Source organism: Salmo salar, chromosome 05 (assembly GCF_965601325.2).
Source record: "Salmo salar chromosome 05, fSalSal1, whole genome shotgun sequence".
In the NCBI taxonomy this organism is placed as follows: Eukaryota; Metazoa; Chordata; class Actinopteri; order Salmoniformes; family Salmonidae; genus Salmo; species Salmo salar.
This window is the reverse complement of record NC_138295.1, coordinates 39138655-39160872: the sequence shown is the minus strand read 5'-3', so window position 1 is coordinate 39160872 and position 22218 is coordinate 39138655. Positions and strand designations below refer to the sequence as shown.

The 22218-nt window shown below is 41.9% G+C and overlaps 1 protein-coding gene across 2 annotated transcripts in view; it reads left to right on the top strand.

The window, feature by feature from the left end:
* The window catches only part of LOC106604868 (A-type potassium channel modulatory protein KCNIP1), a 45379-nt gene extending 23238 nt beyond the window's left edge, over positions 1–22141 (top strand). For both annotated transcript variants that reach the window (XM_014199951.3, XM_014199952.3), the window contains exons 2-7: positions 13491–13615; positions 13770–13839; positions 13961–14031; positions 14166–14273; positions 15922–16089; positions 20052–22141. In XM_014199951.3, the coding sequence (XP_014055426.1) occupies positions 13491–13615; positions 13770–13839; positions 13961–14031; positions 14166–14273; positions 15922–16089; positions 20052–20099 (590 nt within the window). In that variant the 3' untranslated portion in view covers positions 20100–22141. The remainder of the gene's footprint in view (positions 1–13490; positions 13616–13769; positions 13840–13960; positions 14032–14165; positions 14274–15921; positions 16090–20051) is intronic.
* The last annotated feature ends 77 nt before the right edge of the window (positions 22142–22218 follow it).

Here is a 22218-nt window from a genome sequence, read left to right as displayed (position 1 = left end):
TTAGGTCACTTTTTCAAAACTCTTCTCACAGTGAGCACAACAGCAGTCTATGTGGGCTAAACTGTGGATCATTTTTCATTGCTTTGGCACAAAATGCATTCAATGGCTACATCTTTCAAATTTCATGAATTATTTTCTCACTCAGACACAACCACCACCAAAACTCTATGTACCTACAGGCCAATTTGCACATGTTTACATACTCTTTTCAAAACTGTTAAACTTAAGTTCAAAATCTAACATAACACAAAATTGAATAAGACAGCAATTTGCTACATTTCTACAGTAATACCGTATTGAAATATATTCCAAATCTAAAAAATGAAATACTATCAAAACAATTAGACCAACCACAGCTGAATCCCATTGTAGCTGAACACCTACCCAGCTGTTAGTCTTTCAATTTCATTACCATCTATACAAAAGGGGACATCTGAGGAATAATGCTGTACTGTAATGTAAACATGGACTCAGCCAAAGATAGAGAAGTGGCTGACAGAGGAAGAAGAGTGGCTGAGAGCAGGAGAGGAGTACGTACGCGTGGTGGAAGAAGACTGAGAGGAAGATCAAGAGCTGTAGTCTCAGATGAGATTAGGGCTACTATAACTGACCATGTAATAAATCATGGTCTATCAATGAGAGAGGCTGGTCTGAGAGTGCAGCCAAATCTGCAACGCTCAACAGTGGCAGCTATTGTGAGAAATTTCCGGCAAAACAACAAGTAAGATGTGCATTCTGCAAGGGCATCTGACTGAACTGCATATTACAGAAGTCAATTGAGCAAAGCCTCCAAACCCACTTGTGTGTGTAATTGTTTTTGTATTTCTGCTAAGGACCCAATGGTTACCTCCCACAGGCGGGAGAGGAAGGATTCTCACTGCTGTGCAGGAAACTGCAATCGTTGATATGGTCATCAGGAACAATGGCATAGAACTCACAGAGATTTGGGACAGTGTTGGCAGACAACATTACGTATGGAAATATTCACAATGTAAGCATAACTATTTCTAGACTCCTGAAACAACATCATGTCAGGATGAAGCACTTGTACGCTGTCCCCTTTGAGAGGAACTCTGAACGAGTCAAGCAACTCAGGAACCAATATGTCCAGGTCAGATGACTATAAAATACAGAATTGGTTTTGAACTAAACCAAACAGGGCTGAGGCACACAATGGCATGTTTTTAGGTATAATGTAAACTACCGTAATAGCCTAACTCTTATGTTGCCATGTGGATTTATTTTAGAGAGTCATGGAGATTGAAGCCAGGCAAACACCCCACATATTCATCTTTGTGGATGAGGCTGGTTTCAACTTGGCCAAAACGCGGCGTGCGAGGAAGGAATGTGATTGGGAAAAGAGCCACAGTGGATATCCCGGGCCAGAGGGGTGCCAACATCACAATGTGTGCAGCAATATCCTCTGATGGATTGTTGTTACACAAACCGCTAATTGGGCCATACAACACCGAGCGTCTCATTTAATTCCTGGATGACCTCTATGGAAGGGTTGTGCCAGGTGAGGAAAGGGTTGCAGTGAGGCGAAATCGGCCAACGTTTGTAATTGTATGGGACAATGTGGCATTTCAGCACTCCCGTGCAGTCACAGAGTGGTTTGCAGCCCATCCCAGGATGGTGTCACTTTTCCTCCCGCCTTACTCTCCATTCCTCAACCCCATAGAGGAATTATTTTCCTCACGGAGATGGAAGGTTTATGACCACCATCCACATGATTAAATGTCCCTCCTGGATGCAATAAATGCTGGATGCCTGGACATATCTGCAGAAGATTGCCAGGGATGGACCAGGCATGCCAATAGATTAGTTCCTAGATGTATTGCCCAAGATGACAAAAGATGTGATGTGGATGAGAACCTGTGGCCAAATGCAGAAGACAGGGTTGACTAACATTGCTGCTGTATCTGTATTGGTAGGTGGTGTATATACAAATACTTGTATTTTGGAATTACTCAATGCCAAAAAATGACATAAAACATATTGAAGCATATTGCATCATGTCTGATTCATTCCTGTAACATATACTGCAGTGAATTCTAAACAGTAGAGAGGTGTCATTATTGTTTTGTGATGACATTTTACAAAAGAAAACATTGTGTAATGCTACCCGTTGTTAGTGTTGTTTAGGTCATTGTTTTGCGAGTGACAAAGTGTGCTTGTTGGGTGACAACCTTTGCTAGTGTTATGGAAGAATGAGTTGATTTGAGACATGTATGAAGTGTTTTGGTCATTTTAGTGCATTTTGGATGTGAAATTAACTGCTGTGCCAAGCTGAAAGTTGGTTAGGAGAACTGTGTGAAGAGTTTGGAAAAAGTGACATACAGTAAGTATTGAGAAATGGGTCCTAGCGATGATAAAAAAACTAACATATCACAATACCCCCTTCTCTCCACCTCGCTCCCTAACGCCCGTCTATTACACCTTTCTCGCTCTACATCCTCTCTCTCCCCTTCTCTTCCTGTTTCTCTTCCCTTTTTTTAAGTCCATCACCTCCTCATCCTCCTCCTTTTCCTCTCCCACCCTTTCCTCACACTCCTTCTCCCCCTCCACCTCCCATCCTCTCTCTCTCTCGCCTCCTTTCTGTCTCCCTCTTACATTTACATTTAAGTCATTTAGCAGACGCTCTTATCCAGAGCGACTTACTTCTCTCTCCTAGTGTGCATTTTTATAGATGTATGTATGTACAGGGGGATGTAATGATGCATGGACTGGGTGATAAGTGAGATGGTTGATGGATTGGAGGGTTGTGTGTGCTTCATGTACAAGCTATGAGGGCTGTGTGTGTGGGGGGTGGGGGGGTGAGGGAGAAAGAGGCAGGAGAAGATGTGACACACACACAGGTCTCTGTCCACTTGAGAATTATTTGTGTGTGTGTGTCTATGAAGGTGTTTTGTGACAGTATGATTATGTATGAAATCAATTTCGTTAACGTAAATAATTGGTTTGTGGAGGTGTGTGTGTGTGTGTGGTGTCTATCTGTGTGTTTGAGTGTCATGTTTATACTTAGGGGGGATGGAATGGTTTAACAGTAGTGAAACCCGAGTCACCGAATCATGATCTATGATTCAATGAATCAACCTCTTACTGATTAAATGATTCACTGATTAGCTGATTCACTGATTGTTTGCTAGGGGATGGGGGGAAAAGTGTGACACCAATCAGGCCCCCGAGGACTGGAATTGCCCAGGCCTGCTCTAGAGTATTTTGGGGGTAGGAGCACAGCAGCAACTACTAATGTGTAACAGGTGAGAGAGAGAAGGAGAGGGAGGGAGAGGAGCTAAGCGCCACCACAGAGATTGAGAGAGTAGAAGAGAGGAAGAGAGGAAGAGAGGGTCGGTTCATTAGAGGCATGAGTGGAGAGGGAAGGAGTGGGGTGGGGGGGGCAGTGGGAGTGCAAACTGTCAGACATGTGACGAAACCTCTTCAGACAGACAGGACGTAGACATGGCTGTTACCATGACGACAACATGGGCGCTGTGGTGGGCACGTTAACCATGGGGGAGAGAACCAAGGTGGAGAGGAGGGGAGGCCGTCCAGAGGAGAGAAACATGCGCATGTACGTGCACACATGCACACACACAACTTAAAAAAGGATGTTAGCACTCACATACACACATTTATGAAAACAACACAACCTACACCTAGCAATAACACATGCAACCAATATAAAGTCAAACACACACACACACACACTAATAATCAGGTAACTGTGTCACTACACCATGGAAGCATCTGTTGAATGTTTGTGTGAGAGAGAGACTGAGGTAACAGGTGTGTAAAAACTAAAGAGCGAGAGAGTTTCATCAGGAGAGAGAGAATGTATAGCTAGTGTTCATATCTATGTGCATGCCCAGGTGGTGTCTGTGTGTTTGCATGTCCATGTGTTGGAGGTGGAAGGAAGTGACATTGTGTGTGTGTGTGCACAGCAGTGGAGGGGTGACACACACACACACGCACAAGGTATTTATCACTCTGCTCACACACTCTTTTCTTGCCTGTTACCTTGGAAGCACGGTCGTCATGGCAACAAAAGATGTCAGTTTTGGGAGGGACAGGTCAGCGCGGTGTTATAAGACATGTGGGTCCAAAGTTAACCAAGGCCATATAGGGCATGTACTCACAGGTTAAGAGAGAGAGAGATGGAGAGAGAAAGAAGTAGAGAGAGGGGGGGGGGTTATGGAAAGGGAGAGGGGAGAGAAGGGGGTGTTGAGGACCTGTTGCTCTCCATGTTAGCCAGAAGAAAATGTGCTTATTGCTCATTTGCATTATTTTGCATATTACTTATTGCTAATTTGCATACTTTTTCATATTACTCTGTCATTCTAGGATATTTCCATATAGGCTATTGCCATATTGTAACATTATAATATTCAACTGAACACAAATATATAAGCACCATGTGAAGTGTTGGTTCCATTTTCATGAGCTGAAATAAAAGATCCAAAAATGTTCCATCTGCAGGAAATGCTTATTTCTTTCAAATTTTGTGCACAAATTTGTTTACATCCCTGTTAGTGAGCATTTCTCCTTTACCAAGATAACAATGTTTTGGAGAATTTGGCAGTACGTCCAACCGGCCTCACAAACGCAGACCATGTGTAACCACGCCAGCCCAGGACCTTCACATCCGGCTTCTTCACCTGCAGGATCGTATGAGGCCAGAGACCCAGACAGCTGATGAAACTGAAGTATTTCTGCACAAACTGTCAGAAACAGTCTCAGGGAAGCTCATGTGCGTGCTCTTTGTCCTCACCAGGGTCTTGACCTGACTGCAGTTCGGCATCATTACCGACTTCAGTGGGCAAATACTCACCTTCGATGGCCACTGGCAGGCTGGAGAAGTGTTGTCTTCACGGATGAATCCCGGTTTCAACTGTACCTGGCAGATGGCAGACAGCGTGTATGGAGTTGTGTGGGCGAGCAGTTTGCTGATGTCAACTTTGAGAACAGAGTGCCCCATTGTGGTGGTGGGCTTAAAGTATGGGCCGGCATAAGCTATGAACAACGAACACAATTGCCTTTTATCGATGGCAATTTGAATGTACAGAGAAAACGTGACGAGATCCTGAGGCCCATTGTCGTGCCATTTGTCCGCTGCCAATCACCTCATGTTTCACCTATTGAGCATGTTTGGGATGCTCTGGATCGACATGTACGAAAGCGCGTTCCAGTTCCCGACAATATCCAGCAACTTCGCACAGCCATTGAAGAGGAGTGGGACAAAATTCCAAAATTGCATGAGGCAAATGGTGATCACACCAGATACTGACTGGCTTTCTGATCCACGCCCCTACCTTTTTTGTTAAATGTATCTATGACCAACAGATGCAAATCTGTATTCACAGTCCTGTGAAACATATAGAATTTATTTCAATTGACTGATTTCATTATATGAACTGTAAATGGTTGCATGTTGGGTTTTTTATTTTTGTTCAGTGTAAATCCCATTGGCTAACATGTTTCATATTATGAAATACTGACATACTGTACATGAACATGTACATGATTAAATATAGTTTAGTGCATTATATGTCTTGTTCCCAGTTCCCTCCATATCAGTCTTGACATATCAATGATGTATGCTAGGCCTACTCTGTGTTCAATACAAGGCCGTGAGAACGTCAGATATCCCTTGTGACATGTTACAGATAATATGTGATATGTATAAGGTGATTATAGTCCTATTCTAGCAATGCATTGTCATGTCATCGCTTTATCATAATAAAGCTGTGCTATGGACGTGTGTTATCCTGTTCTGTTTATGGGTCTTTCTATCTCCTTGATGTTCTCTGCTGCTTGTTGTCTCTGTGACAGTGTGTGTCTCTTCTGTGACAGTCAGTCTGACTGAGTCTCAACAGAGGCTTTTTGATGGCTTTTTCTCTCTGGAGAATTGTTCATTCCTTCTCTTCCGCCTCCATCGTTCCCTGCCTCACCTGGCCCCCTGAAGCAATGTTGTCTTCACCTTCTCTCTCCCTGCCACTCTCGCTCTCATATCTTCTGTCCCTTTGTGTCTTTTCCGCCATCTCTCTTGATTTCCTTTCGTCATCTCTCTCTCCATCTCTTCCTCCCTCGCTCGCTCTTTCGCTCTATCTGTCAACCTCATCTTTTTTTTGTCCCCAATCTGTCTCCTTCCTCCCTCTCAGTTGTGCTCTCGTATCCTCCTCTCCTGCTCATTCCACTCTTCTGTTTCTCTTTATCTCTTTCTCTCCCACACACTTCAGACTGTATCATCTGCATCTTTCTCCTCGCGCTCATCCCAACCCTTCCACATCCCTCTTTTTTCTCTATCATCCACCTCTCCCATTCAATCCCCTTTCCCTCCCTCCCGTTCCTCCTCTCACCCACACTGTGGTGTAGACTTTGTATTACAGGGTGTGAGAGTGCTTATTAACCAAGACATCCTGTGACGACAGCCTCAGTTGACTATCTAGTAGTATGTGTGTGTCTTCATCTGCGGACACCGTATATGCAGAAACCTCTCTTCTTGTCCATGCGGATGAGAGGACGGATGAACTCTAATGCCTTTCACACTGACTGTCTCGTGGCATTAGCGTAATAATTACTGCAGTGGTGTGTGTGTGTGTTTGCTGAATCTTTGTCGGTCAGTTTCTGCCTGTTTTGCCTGGGTGTGTTGCTTTTGCACTCTCTAAGAATATGTGGAGATGCCACTCTCTGTGTGTCTGTTTTGGACATAGCGAGCCATTCAAAAGGCTGGTGATCACGTACATTGGCAGATGGGCTGCCTCAAATTTGACAGTGATCTATTGCCGTGTGAAGGGTGAACCTACGGCATGCATAGTGTATGTTGAGGTATGCCAATTTGCCACCCTGAAGTCAATACAGTTGCTTTAGTCAAATGGGATTTAGAAATTAGTATCTTATTTCCACTGATTGTGAGTGTATGAGGTAAGGCTGTGGTACTCCATTTGTGTGTGTAAATGTGCGTAATATGTCTATGTTAGTGATCCATATGTAGTGCTTTCAGAAAGTATTCACGCACCTTTTACTTTTTTTCACATTTTGTTGTTACATATTTTTGTCAACAATCTACACAAAATACTTTCATGTCAAAGTGGAAGAAAAACTCCATCATTCTGTATAAGTCTCAGGGCCCGATCCTGACTTAGGCATTTATGGCGACTTAGGAATTTATGCCCTTCCTACACACTTCTTAGTAATTGGTATTCAGACTTGCCTTATCGAGTTGCCAACAGATATTCTCGTGGAGTTTTCATTCAATGGAGTTTAAAGTACATTTATCTTAAGCCATCCCTTTAAATAAGGTGTACCTTTAATTAGAATTTGGTCGACAGACTCATTAGAATATATTGAGAGAACAGGGTCAGAATATAGGGCGCCAAGAAAGAAAGCCATCTGTGCATAGTCATCTCTGTTTCAGCACCAACTGGTAGATACATTCTTGTAGATTATTCAGTCAAATTCTAGGGTTAGGAAAGTACAAAAATGAACCTTTGCACACAAAATATAACGATGACTAAAAAGTACAGTGGTTTGATTCACCCTGAAAGTTGCCATATTCAAGTTCAATCCACAAAATATTGGAAGGTGGAAAAGAAGCGTACAACAGGGGTTGAACCACAGTCCTATAAATCTACCCTAATCCTCACTGAACACGGAACTGTACGACAACGATCCAGTCATTATGAACCGTGAGCCAGGCTCCAGGTTTAACCTGCTTACGTGTGGTCTGAGTTCCATAACGATTCAAATAGGCTACATGTCCCAAACGATTGTACAACGTTAGCCTAATATGATCCGCTAATGCTAGCTACCCTCAGGAACAACTACAAGGATGTGACAGAGGGAAGAAAGGTAAACAGAATGGAATGATTACTGACGGTGGCTCCTGATAGTGGCTAATATTTAACATGTTACAAACTGTCAAATAAAATGGAGAAAAGCCCGGGCACATAATCAAAACAAAGTGCATAGATCAACTCATCAGCCCTACTGATGTCTATAGCATTAGTCTCCACATTTCATCCGTGCAAATTATGAGGGCACACAATTCAAATTCAGAATAACGGCAAAACTGTTTATTTCCAATTTGACTGTGGAAAAGGGGCCGCAATACATGTCATGTTGATATGACTTTCAGTTTGCTTCCGTATGGCTAGTTTCACACTAATCCCCAGGGATCATAAGGAAAAATCATCCAAAACAATTACTATTTGTATTTACAATCCCCTTCTACAAACGGATTACTCATTTACCTAGCTCTTATCAATAGCACTTACCAATTTATAAATGACTGTGCACGGAGAATTCTGTTATTTCCATCAGGAAAAAGAAAGTAGATGCTTTTTCCACTTGGAACCGGCAGGTTCGCTTGACCTGACTCATGGTTTCCTCACGTGTAAAGGTGGTGGAATTATGGGGGAATGAAGTCGAGGTCAGAATACGGTGTATCTGTAGACACGCCTCCGCCACACCTTCATTTATTCCATCTCCACCCAAAACGAATAGTGGGTGAATAGCGTGCTCTTCTAATACTACGTTCCCTTTACACGCTCTTAACTCGGGTCGGAATTGGGGCCTAAGAGCTTTGCACACCTGGATTGTACAATATTTGCCCATTATTCATTCAAAAAGTCTTCCAAGCTCTGTCAAATTGGTTGTTGATCATTTCTAAAAACATAATTCCACTTTGACATAATGGGGTATTGTGTGTGGATGGATCAGTGACACAACATCTCAATGTAATCCATTTTAAATTCAGGCTGTAACACAACAAAATGTGGATAAGGGGTGCGAATTCTTTCTGAAGGCACTGTACCTGCTCAGTGTTGTGATGTCAGAGTAGTGGTGATGCTTCTTAGAGAGTGCTCCTCGCTGTTAAATGGCCAATGAGAAGCAGCTGTAGCCCTTGCCTGATTCAGATTATGCAAACGAGCGTCTCATACAGAAGGATTACCGGGATCAGCTTGAATAGAACGACAGAAGAGAAGAATAGGGATGCATACACTTATTGACATCACACGCTTATCCAGCGAGACCGACAGAAGCAATTAGGATTAAGTGCCTAGCTCAAGGACACATTGACAACAACAAAAAAATCACCTAGTCAGTTTGGAGATTCAAACCAGAGACCTTTTGGTTACTGGCCCATCTCGCTTAACGGCTAGGCTACCTGCCACCCACTCCATTGTAAGGAAACCCTGACAAGACATGTTCAAAGTGCTGAACAGGTTTTGGAAATAATACCACTAGACCAATATGAAAGGAGGAAGTGGACAATGACAGTCAAGGATCTAATCTTGCAAGTGTCTGCCTCCCTCTACTGGTAAATTTTAATTACTGCAAGTTGATTTTACTTTATTAATTTGTATTTTCGATTTTTATTTAACCTTTATTTAACTATGCAAGTCAGTTAAGAACAATGACGGCCTACACATACAGTGGAATGTAATTTCTAGGTAAAAATAAAAGCTCTTGGCGTCACTGGTTGGTTTACATGGGGGACAATAACTTGTGTCTATTGTAATTGTGTGTCATTTAAAGGATATAACGTCAATTTAGCAAAGTTACCTTCAAGCAAGTTAAGCACAGCTCTGTGACACACACACACACACACACACACAGACACACACACACACACACACACACACACACACACACACACACACACACACACAGCTGGCAGGTTGAAGGTGAGTGTATCATTGTTCTGGTAGGTTCAGTGGTTCATCTCTCGCCCTGGAGGTGGGGTCCATCCTGAGAGTGAAGGACATTCTATTACTAAACAGAGAGAAAGGGGGAGGGAATGAGAGTGAGAGCGGGAAACTGGGGATAGGGGGAGTGAGGGTCACAGGCATGGTGCGAAGGTAAGAGGGAGAGAAAGAGATGCCCAAGGGAGGGCGAGGGGGATAAAGGAGGGGAGAGGTGGAAGAGAGAGAGAGCGAGGCAGGTATAAAGATAGTGGGTGCAGTCAGTGAGAGGAGACAGAAGTAGAGATAGAGGGGTGGGATACGTCCTGTAGAAAGTTTAGATGCGTACCGCCAGAGCAGGGGAAGATAGGAGAACAGGAAGAAAGGGAAAACCCAGCGGTAGACCTGATACATAAAGGAGAGATGGATAATGAGGGAGAACATGAGGCGAGCAGTCTCCATATCATAGCTATTATGCTTCTGATCTGCGGGGCTGTTAAACTACTGCACCTTGTGGGGGTCATCCATGTTGAGGGTGAGTAGGTACCACTGGCACCATATGCTGAATATCAACCCGGATAGTCTGTCTCTTGACCGTGTAAGCCTGCTGAGCAAATAGAGTTAAAAGGCTGTAAATGTGTACTGTGTAAAACTCTGATATTACTTCCATATGAATGGAAGATAGCTATAAGTATTGATGTCTATGACTATTGCTGTAGTATTATGGGGTGTGAAGGAACAGGGGGGGGACAGGGCTAATAGTTGGGGGGGGGGGGGGGAGAACTACTGTTAACTGTGTGTAGGGTTGCAAAGGGAGGGTATATTGCTAGAAATGTTCAATGTAAACTACTATTTTTTGTATCTTTGAATGATTTTATGTAATCTATAAGAAGACATCTAGTGGCCCTTTTCGGGACTTCAGATTATCATGGGTGTCGGTAATTATCTCTGGCCCTCTCACTGGCCTTATCGCATGTCAAATATATGAAATGATTAAATAAGATGAAAATATAATGACAACGCTGTAAAACATTATCCTAAATATAAACCATCAACTTAGTGAACACCGTTGGTGTTTAATATGAAAGTTTGATCATGAAATGTATTGTTTTTACACACTTCTATTTATTTTACTATGCAAATATGTATTTGTTGTCAATGTTTTGGCATCAAACTGGTGGAAGTTGTGAAAATAAGTAACTATGAAATAACACATATGGAATCTGGTAGTAACCCCAAAAAAGTGTTAAACAAATCAAAATATATTTTTGATTCTTCAAAGTAGCCACCCTTTGCCTTGATGACGGGTGTGAATAGTGTAGCTTGTCTTTGAGCTGGCAAATGGTTGTCTTTCTTCCTGCTGGAGGGACTGCATGTTCGTTCCAACCTTAAAAGAAAGCTAGCAGGTTCGTTAGGAAATGCCTTTGGTCCCACCATCTGGATAAGGGCATTTCTGTGCTGCGCCAGAAACTCCGAATGGGAAGATGGGAAACTCCATTCAATTCGTATTATTATATTTCTCTTTAATTTACAAATGTCATAACGTGACTATGAGACATGGCTGTATCTAGGGTGAGATGTATTTAGCTGAGCCTGCTAGCAAGCTACATTTCGGTGAAGTCACCGAAATTATTTAAAATAACAATTGAGGTAGCTACTGTATGTAATCTAACTCAACACTTAACGACTACAAAATATTTTTGATTATGATACATAGTGCTTAATTTACTTATTTTTTACTGTCCGGTGGCAGCACAAGTTGGCGTTTGAACTCATCACATGTTCAGCATCTCGTCAGCAACACTAAAAAAGTACTTCCGGATCTCGGAATTTACGAAATGTTCAAAATAAAAGTCTCCCACGTAATAGTATAAAAGATTCGATACCCATTCATGATATATGAACAATTATTGTTGTAACATTAAAATTATTCATATTTGTTCATATTTAAGTGACATTTGCATTACATTTGGGTTTTAAATAAATAAATGCCCCAATGCGAATCACTGTATATGGAATACATATTGGCTTTCAGCAATAACTATTCTGGGTGCCGCAGTAAATGTATGTTAGGGATTACTCAGTAGGGTCTGTCAAATGTATAATGTATATGGTGTCCTTTCGTGGGGCTCTGAATAATACGGAGTGTTTCTGGCCTTTTACTCCAAGCACAGCCACAATGCGTAATATTTGACCGTGAACACTGCAGCAGAAGCGAACTCCTTCCTCCGCTAGTCTTTCCTCCACGTGAGGCTCCAGCAAGTAGAGTATTCCATTGGCATCCGAATCATATCACATAGAAAACCCGCTAACCGAACAACAGTGCAGGGCATGCTCACTGAATGAAAAGGAAATTACACTAAAAACAAATCTACGTTTCAACCCCTGATGTGGTTTAAGAATTGTTGTGAAGACAGCAAATCAAAAGTTTTTGTTTTTTTTCTATTAAAAAAACGTGGAAAAAATTGGTTAAGCCAGAAAAACTGGGGGAAATCCGAAACCTGTGAAAACAAAATCAAGAAAACAGAATTTGGGCAAAAAAAGAAGTAGGCAAAAATGTTTTAATGGATGCCCTGTAATGACTGCACTTTAGAGTGTGTGTCATCCTGCAACTCAGCATTTTGGGGAAAATTGAGGTCAGGTCCAATATTGACTATGCACCGAGGAGGGAAAGAGGTTGGGCCATCCTAAAAATGTTTTAGTGAAATATAATATAACATTTTGCAGACACTTTTATCCAAAGCGACCTACAGTCATGCGTGAATACATTTTTACGTATGGGTGGTCCCGGGAATCGAACCCAATATTTTGGCGTTGCAATGCTCTACCAAGATGCATGACAGGGTTAGAAATGCTTTGTGAAGCCTCAATTTAATATGATTTATAAGGCCTTTATTAAGTGGTGCTTATGTCACCCTTTATAAAGCACAGGTTTATGTAATATTTTACATAGTGGGTTATGCCACATTTGACATTGGGAGTTATGTCCCACAGTTATGCCACATTTATGAACACTTTATAAAGCATGACATACGGTTATAGATGATTTGTCACACATTTAAGTAGTGTTTATGAAGGCTTTATGAAGCCGTTATAAGCCGCACATCATTTAAAGCGGGCCCAAAAAAGGAATACTGTACATGAATAAATGTCTTAAGTTAACATAAAGTAGTATAGTTAGTATAAATGATCAAAGTTACAATAGATTGCCATAGATTTGCTGTTAATTACCAAAATTACTGCAGATTCCAGTGGCTTTGGTAAAATACCAGCAGCTTTGCAACCCTAGCTCTGTGTGAGACTGGTTTTGTGTGACTGTACAGTATCATTGAACAGTGCATCTGTCAGAGCACCTGTAACGTAAGTGTCACTTGGCTTCCCAGGTGAGTTGTGTCTGAATTACCTCACCTCGGGCTAGAGTCAGCACTCTCCACCTCTCACTAATGAGACACTGACAGAGACAGCTCTGCCACCAGGATGAAACCAAATGGCCTGGAGGAGTGTGTGTGCCCGTGTGTCCGTCTGTCCGTCTGTCCGTCCTCTGGTCCCCTCCCCTCTGGCAGAGGCAGTAATGAATTGTTAATGATCAGGTCACTCTCTCTACCCTCCTGTCTCTCTTTTTCTCTCTGCTCCATCTCTCCCATTGTCCTATTGTGCCCTCTCTTACCTGAACTTTTCTCTACTTCCTCTTTCTCTCCCTCTCTCTCTCTCTCTCTCCCTACCTATTTCTATTTTCCATAGCTGATTAAAATGCAACCTTTTGTGAAAATCTCCTATCTACAGTATATATGTCTCTCTCTCTAGATAAAATTGATGATGATTTTGAGCTGAGCGTTGTGTGTCATCGGCCAGAAGGGCTGGATAAACTGGAGGCTCAGAGCAACTTCAGCAAGAGAGAGCTACAAGTCCTTTACCGTGGCTTCAAAAACGTATGTAGTCAGTCTATACTTATCATTCCATTTCTCCATCACTTCATCACTTAGTGTCCGTCACCGATGTCTCTCTGGGGCTGATCTCTCTCTCTCTTTCTGTCTCTCTGTCTTTCTTTCTCTCTTTCTTTCTCTCTTTCTATTTCCACCGTAGGAGTGCCCTAGTGGGGTGGTGAACGAGGACACCTTCAAACAGATATACGCCCAGTTCTTTCCCCATGGAGGTAAGAAATGAGTTTGTGTATGTGTCTCCATAACATGTAAAGGTGTTGAGTTGTGTTGTGGGTATGTTGCGTAAGCCCATAAAGAGTAACATGTATCTGTCTTCTCTCCAATGCTCTGCAGATGCCAGTTCCTATGCACACTACCTGTTCGACGCCTTTGACTCAGCACACAGCGGATCCATCAAGTTTGAGGTTAACATTCCTCTACCGCGTCTCAAATTCCCCCCCTCACGATCCTCTGATCACTTACCCTTCGTGCATTCCATGCTGGATCACTCTTCCTCTTGTTCTCCCTGTGACAGTGTCTCATTCTCTCCCTCCTCCAGGACTTTGTCATGGCTCTGTCCATCTTACTGAGGGGATCAGTGAGGGAGAAGTTGACGTGGACTTTCAACCTGTATGACATAAACACAGATGGCTACATCAGCAAGGAGGTGTTTGTGTGTTTGTGTGCGTTCGTGTGTGTGTGTGTGTGTGTGTGTGTGTGTGTGTGTGTGTGTGTGTGTGTGTGTGTGTGTGTGTGTGTGGTGTGTGTGTGTGTGTGTGTGTGTGTGTGTGTGTGTGTGTGTGTGTGCACATGCAAGTGGGTACACCATACAGTTTACGACTGGCTTTCTTGATGTCTATAGGATTCTCTCTGGTATGCAATCTGGTTTCCGCTCAGGTTATAGATGTGTCACTGCAACCTTTAAGGTCCTCAGTGATGTCACCATTGCCCTTGATTCTAAGTAATGTTGTGCTGCTATTTTTATTGACTTGGCCTAAGCTTTTGATACGGTAGACCATTCCCTTCTTGTGGGCTGGCTAAGGAGTATTGGTGTCTCGGAGGGGTCTTTGGCCTGGTTTGCTAACTACCTTTCTCAAAGAGTGCAGTGTACAAAGTCAGAAAATCTGCTGTCTCAGCCACTGCCTGTCACCAAGGGAGTACATAGCTCAGGCAGTAGGAAGCTCTCTCATCCATTTGTATGCAGATGATACAGTCTTATACTCAGCTGGAGGTAGTCACATCATACAAGTACTTGGGAGTATGGCTAGACGGTACACTGTCCTTCTCTCAGCACATATCAAAGCTTCAGGCTAAAGTTAAATCTAGACTTGGTTTCCTCTATCGTAATCGCTCCTCTTTCACCCCAGCTGCCAAACTAACCCTGATTCAGATGACCATCCTACCCATGCTAGATTACGGAGACATAATTTATAGATCGGCAGGTAAGGGTGCTCTCGAGCAGCTAGATGTTCTTTACTATTCGGCCATCAGATATGCCACCAATGCTCCTTATGGGACACACGACTGCATTCTATACTCCTCTGTAAACTGGTCATCTCTGTATATCTGCCGCAAGACCCACTGGTTGATGCTTATTTATAAAACCCTCTTAGGTCTCACTCCCCCATATCTGAGATATCTACTGCAGTGCTCATCCTCCACATATAACACCCGTTCTGCCAGTCACATTCTGTTAAAGGTCCCCAAAGCACACACATCCCGTATTTTCTGTTTGCTGCAGCTAGCGACTGGAACGAGCTGCAAAAAACACTCAAACTGGACAGTTTTAGCTCAATCTCTTCATTCAAAGACTCAATCATGGACACTCTTACTGACTGTTGTGGCTGCTTTTCATGATTTATTGTTGTCTCTACCTTCCTGCCCTTGGTGCTGTGGTCTGTGCCCAATAATGTTTGTACTATGTTTTGTGCTGCTACCATGTTGTGTTGCTACCATGATGTTGTCATGTTATGTTGCTAGCATGCTGTGTTGTCATGTGTTGCTGCCTTGCTATGTTGTTGTCTTAGGTCTCTCATTATGTAATGTTGTGTTGTCTCTCTTGTCTTGATGTGTGTTTTGTCCTATATTTATATATTTTTATTTTAAATCACAGCCCCCGTCCCCGCAGGAGGCCTTTTGCCTTTTGGTAGGCCGTCATTGTAAATAAGAATTTGTTCTTAACTGACTTGCCTAGTTAAATAAAGGTTCAATAATATAGAATAAATACATGTGTAGTACATTTCAAAATAATTGTGTGTTTTGTTTCACATTTGACATCCACTGACAGACAAACTGTGCTTTTGTGTGTGTTACAGGAGATGACAGACATCGTCAGAGCGATATATGACATGATGGGGAAGTACACATACCCTGCCCTGAAGACGGACACTCCCAAACAACATGTGGATGCTTTCTTCCAGAAGATGGACAAGAACAGAGATGGAGTAGTCACTCTGGATGAGTTCATTCTGTCTTGCCAGGAGGTAAACTGGAGTTCTCTGGACTTCTTTGATTATCACTGGCTCTATGCACACACTCACACTACATATGCTCACACACACTACATATTCTCACACACACAAAATACACACACACATGCATATTCACCACACACACACACACACACACACACACACACACACACACACACACACACACACACACACACTACATATTCTCACACACACAAAATACACACACACATGCATATTCACCACACACACACACACACACACACACACACACACACACACACACACACACACACACACACACACACACACACACACACACACTACATATGCTCACACACACAAAATACACACACACATGCATATTGACACCACACACACACACACACACAAACACATAGACACACTTTCACACCCTTTCACACTCTTCACATATGCTGCTGCTACTCTGTTTATTATCTATCCTGATTGACTAGTCACTTTTACCAAATAAAATTTGATTTGATCATTAAACATCCTTCCCACTTAATCCTGTATAATACTATTGCAGTTTGAGGGTTTTAGATGGTGGGTTGATCCCGCTCTATGTAGAAGAACACTGGATGGAGACTGACTACTCTTATGTAAATGTATTTATCAACTGACCATTTTCACGGCCATTAGGCCAGCACTCTTCAACTCAACTATTTCCTGTATTCTTCTAACCATCAACAAACAGCTGACCAATCAGAATAGAGCAAGGTAGTCGATAATCAATTATCATTACAATTCCAAACACTTTTGTGCAGTTAGTTATTTTAGAACTACACAACAGTGACTTAGAAAATAATATAACTTATAAAATAATCCTACACAGCGAGACACCCCATTCCCAAATTTTTTCGGGTCGGGCGGGGTGGGTGGAGAGAGCAGGGAGGGGACAATAAATAGACCAGAGCCATTGATCTCACACCACTGCCATAATGCAGTTTCTCTGGATCCCTGCAAGCTTGGATGTTTAACGCATCAGCCGGACAGCAACTCAAAAAGTATAGACTACCGATCACTGTCCATGGTGCTGAAATCGCTACAGGTCTGTGCGGCTGCCTATTGAATCGATGACAGGCTTTCTCTGGTGCCAGGGCACGTAGCCTATAGCTGTGCTTCAGCTAAGGAATAAATGTTTATTGGTAGGCCTATTTGGTTGTAATTTTCTCATGTTAAGCCTCACATTTCATAAAAGCTATACATGGTGTTGAAATGCTGCCATTTACAGTAGACTGCTGGCTGGTGGCAATAATGTAATTGCTTGTTCAGTAATTAAAGTTGGACATTTTAACATTGCAGATTGTAAAATAAATGTTTGATGCAACAGCTACCAATTGATTTTTTAAATCAATTGTCCTGTATAGCCTGCCGGGACCTGCATGACATGAGCCATCCTCGGGCTCTCTCCCAGCTTGGATAGAAAGTTGTTATGCTTATAACCAGTCTTTTAATTCCAAATAATACAGTCAGTCCACCCTCAAAACACTAGCTTACTAGGGACGCTTTCATTATGCAGTGTACTATCTATAGCTATATATCGCATTTAGCTGCTATTTATACACTTTTTATCAAAATTACACATCAAATAGCCTTACAATTAAGAAAAAAGTACTTGGCTTGAGGATAAATTCAGCCACTGTTTGTTGTTGAGCTCAGCGGGTTCTGTCTGGCTAATAGCCTACACAAATGGGCTGCGGTATTCAAGGTAAATTAAATTGAATCAAATTCAATTCAACTAATGCCGCTTTGAGAGACTCCCCTGGTCTGGTGAAGTCCTCCTTGCTTTCTCTCTCTGTGTCTTTCTTTTTCTCTTTCTTTCTCTTAGAATAAAGTCTATTTGTGTCGTCGCTTGTCTCTCTTTTTCATGTAGAGGCCTATAGTAGCTACAGCATGTGACTGCGTTGCCTTGCATTTTTGTGAGCAAATGTATTCACCACGGCCCGTAGGTCCAGGTTGCAGGCCCGACTGTTTTCTATACTGAGTACTGCCAACCCAGACAGCCTTTCCTGAGACATTGTGCATTGTACGCTCATGGCGCTGCAACCAATCTAAACGTATTCTTGAATAATGCATGCCAAGATATACCAGTGATAAGGGACTGTTGTGAAACTGCTGTATTTGAAGCACCACTCCCTACAACCCAGTTTTCCTGATGTTCTTATGGTATTCAAGCAGTTTTTTTACCATCCCTGTAACTGTCGCGTCTGCGGAGAGATTATTTTCTAAACTAAAACTCATAAAGAACTACCTAAGGAAGCGTTAGGCTCTCGGTCTGATATGCTCTGTTGAACACCTAAGTAAGCTCGACTCACTGCACTATTTTTCAAGACCTGGGGCATTTTTTCAGTCACATGCCCGAAGCCCAAGGAACAAACACTTAGCTTCCTAGTACATATGTCAGTTAAAAAAAGGTTTATGAATGATATTTTTGGTGGGTTACTGTCAAAATGATTTATTCAATGAAAATATAGACATTGATGTCAGGCGCATGGGCCCCCACAGCTCATCATGGCATTTGTAGTTTTTTTTTATGATTGCCACATTAGCAGCTAATTAGCGTTTCATTTTGGGGGGGGTGGGGGGTGGGGGGTAAATACAGGCGAATGTGTTGATAGAAGTTACCTTGTCCTAGAGAAATTTACACGGTTATCAAAACGTCACACCAGGGTGAGCCTACACGAAACACAGCCCTTATTTTAAGTGTTTCTAAAATCGCATATGGGGAAAAAATGAATGGTGGAAATATTATTGGAACCATTTCCTTGTTTGACCGCTTGGCTTTTGGGGTATTATGACTCATAATGTGGTACTCTATTTTAAACTGCCTGAGTAAGACATTTTCATTTATAACCTCTTCTCAGTCTTCGTTGCCACCTAGTGGTACTTATGTGATACAGTCAGAGTACTACACTGAGCACTGTACAGTATGTGCAGTAGTGTAAAGATACTTTAAAGTACTAGTTAAGTTGTTTTTTGGATTATCTGTACTTTACTTAACTATTTATATTTTTGACTACTTTTACTTTTACTTCACTACATTCCTTAAGAAAATATTGCACTTTTTACTCTATACATTTTCCCTGACCCCCGAAAGTACTCGTTACAATTTGAATGCTTAGCAGGAAAGGAAAATAGTGAAATTCACAAACTTATCAACTGAACATCCCTGGTAATCAAATCAAAAATCAAATCCAATCAAATCAAATTTATTTATATAGCCCTTCGTACATCAGCTGATATCTCAAAGTGCTGTACAGAAACCCAGCCTAAAACCCCAAACAGCAAGCAATGCATGTGAAAGAAGCACGGTGGCTAGGAAAAACTCCCTAGGAAAAACTCCCTAGAAAGGCCAAAAACCTAGGAAGAAACCTAGAGAGGAACCAGGCTATGAGGGGTGGCCAGTCCTCTTCTGGCTGTGCAGGGTGGATATTATAACAGAACATGGTCAAGATGTTAAAATGTTCATAAATGACCAGCATGGTCAAATAATAATAATCATAGTAGTTGTCGAGGGTGCAACAAGCACGTCCGGTGAACAGGTCAGGGTTCCCTACTGCCTCTGATCTGGCGGACTCACTAAACACACATGCTTTGTTTGTAAATGATGTCTGAATGTTGAAGTGTGCCTGCGGCTTTCCATAAATTCAAAAACAAGAAAATGGTGCCATCAGGTTTGTTTTAATATAAGGAATTTGAAATGATTTATACTTTTACTTTTGATACTTAAGTATATTTGAAAACAAATGCTTTTAGACTTTTACTCAAGTAGAATTTTACTGGGTGACTTTTACTTTTACTTGAGTCATTTTCTATTAAGATATTTTTACTTTTACTCAAGTAGGACAGTTGGGTACTTGTTCCACCACTGTGTATGTGCAAGTTCAGAGGTGTTACTGTTTTATTCCTCATGATCAGCTTCCTCCTTTTTTTCGTACTTTCTTCCCCAGGATGAAAACATCATGAGGTCCCTGCAGCTTTTCGAAAACGTCATATAAACGAAACAGACAAAAGAGACACAGTGGGAAAATGAAAGAGAGATAGGAAAGACCTTTGAACTGTGAGAAGAAAGAGCAACCCACCATTTAATGGCAAAAAGGGACACATAAACTTTGCTGTCAGCATGGTTATGAGAGGTACTCAACACTTGCCGCCCAGAAACAGCTATATGCATCTGCCGTGTGGCACAGTGTCTCACCATCACGTTACAATGACAGTGACCAATCAACAGGCTGGGTTATTACCCCTCCCACTGACCTCTGACCCCTTGTACCTGTTTTGATCTTCCTGTGACCCTGTAATCTTTCACCCTTGGTCCGAACTCTCTCAGTCTTGTTCTGTTGATGTTGTCGTCGTTGTTATGGTTACTGTTCTCTCAGAGAGTGTATATAACACCTGTTAATTGACATACTGACATTATAGAGACATACACACACACACACACATTAAGACATACACACATACCTACACTGTGTCAGGCCGGGATTCAATCCGAGGCGCACTATAGAGCGATCTCTTTGAACGTCGGGGAAGTTGCCCTTAAAAGTCGCATTGTCGGCAGTCAGTGTGCTGCTCTATAACGCTCCTTGGATTGAATCCTGGCCTCAATTTCACCACAAATACAGTTTACAAATACAAATTGAGGACATTTCCTGTACATTTTCATTTGTACAATTCATGTGATCTGTATTTGACCGCAACATATTAAGAAATATACATTTAAAACAAGTCCGTCCTAACCCCGCTATATACAGCGCTCCTACTGTATGTGTGTTAGTGTTAGTCAATGTGTTTCGTGTTGTGGTGCCTTGTGTCGTTGGGTTTTTGGCTTCTATCTTTCTGTCTGCACTGAGCTCCGTTGATCTGTCTCTTTGTCTGTCAATCTGGCCAGATGATATTCCAACCCACAGAGCCTGGATTGAATGTTCTGTGGCCTATGGCAATTTCGAAGTAGTGCTGAGCAAATAACCGAAATGTTGGTATATTTTCAGTTTGTAAATAACTAATTGACTGACATTGGTTCCATTATTTGAATTCCATTTAGTTGTGCACCATTTGTGTCATTTCTCTAGAGAGATTTCTCTCTGGGACATGTTGTCCAACTCAACAGAGTTAAGCGCCGAAAACGTGGTAGTGAACTACATTGACCAGAATCCATTGCCTACAGCTAGCTGCCTCCTGTTCTCATTGGTTCTTTGCCGGGCAAGCCTGTGTGGCCGACAGACAGACACAGCGGAAGAGTGATAGAGAGATAGGAGAGAATGTATATAATTGATTGATGTATCTAATCGATTAATAGTTGTTATTTAGCAGTGTTAAAAGTATGCCTTATCTACTTTAAAGAACTACTTAAAACGGGATTTCATCAGACAGCAGGCAGCTAGCCAGCTATGTAAAGCCTGCTATCCTGAAGGATGACTCTGGCAGAACAGAGATAGATGGCTGGCTGGCTGCTACAGCCTGAGCCGAGATGAGATGATGACTTGGAATAAAATATTAAGTCATCAAATGAAATAAATAAAAAATATACACAACAACTGAAATATTTTATTAAAGTGATGTGAATAAGGGATGGTTTGTTAATAAGTGATATGCAGTAATTGCATATCTTATTATCACCATACTAAAAACAAATATGTAATTTACACAACCAAAATATTGACTTTACTGTAAGTAAAGTAATGTGAATAAATGATGGTTTAGAGCCTAATAACTGATAGTAATAGGCTGTCACTCACTACCATCAATTGTTTTATTCATTGTTGTTACAGCATTGAACACATAATGCATTTATTGTAAAAAAGAAAAAATAAGAAAACCGTGATTATTTTTCAAAAACCAAAACTGAACCGACCTCAAAAAGCGCTAATCGCCCAGCACTATTTTGAAGTGTGCTCTTATGCTTGTATTGTGCCAATATGGGTGTGTGCATGGTATCCTGTGGGACATTACAACTGTACAGTAACAACTCTCAAGACAATACAGAGAGAGAGAGAGAGAGAGAGAGAGAGAGAGAGAGAGAGAGAGAGAGAGAGAGAGAGAGAGAGAGAGAGAAAATGAAAATGAATAGAATTATACCTTGTCACTGAGGATACAGGAATGAAAGCCATGACATGG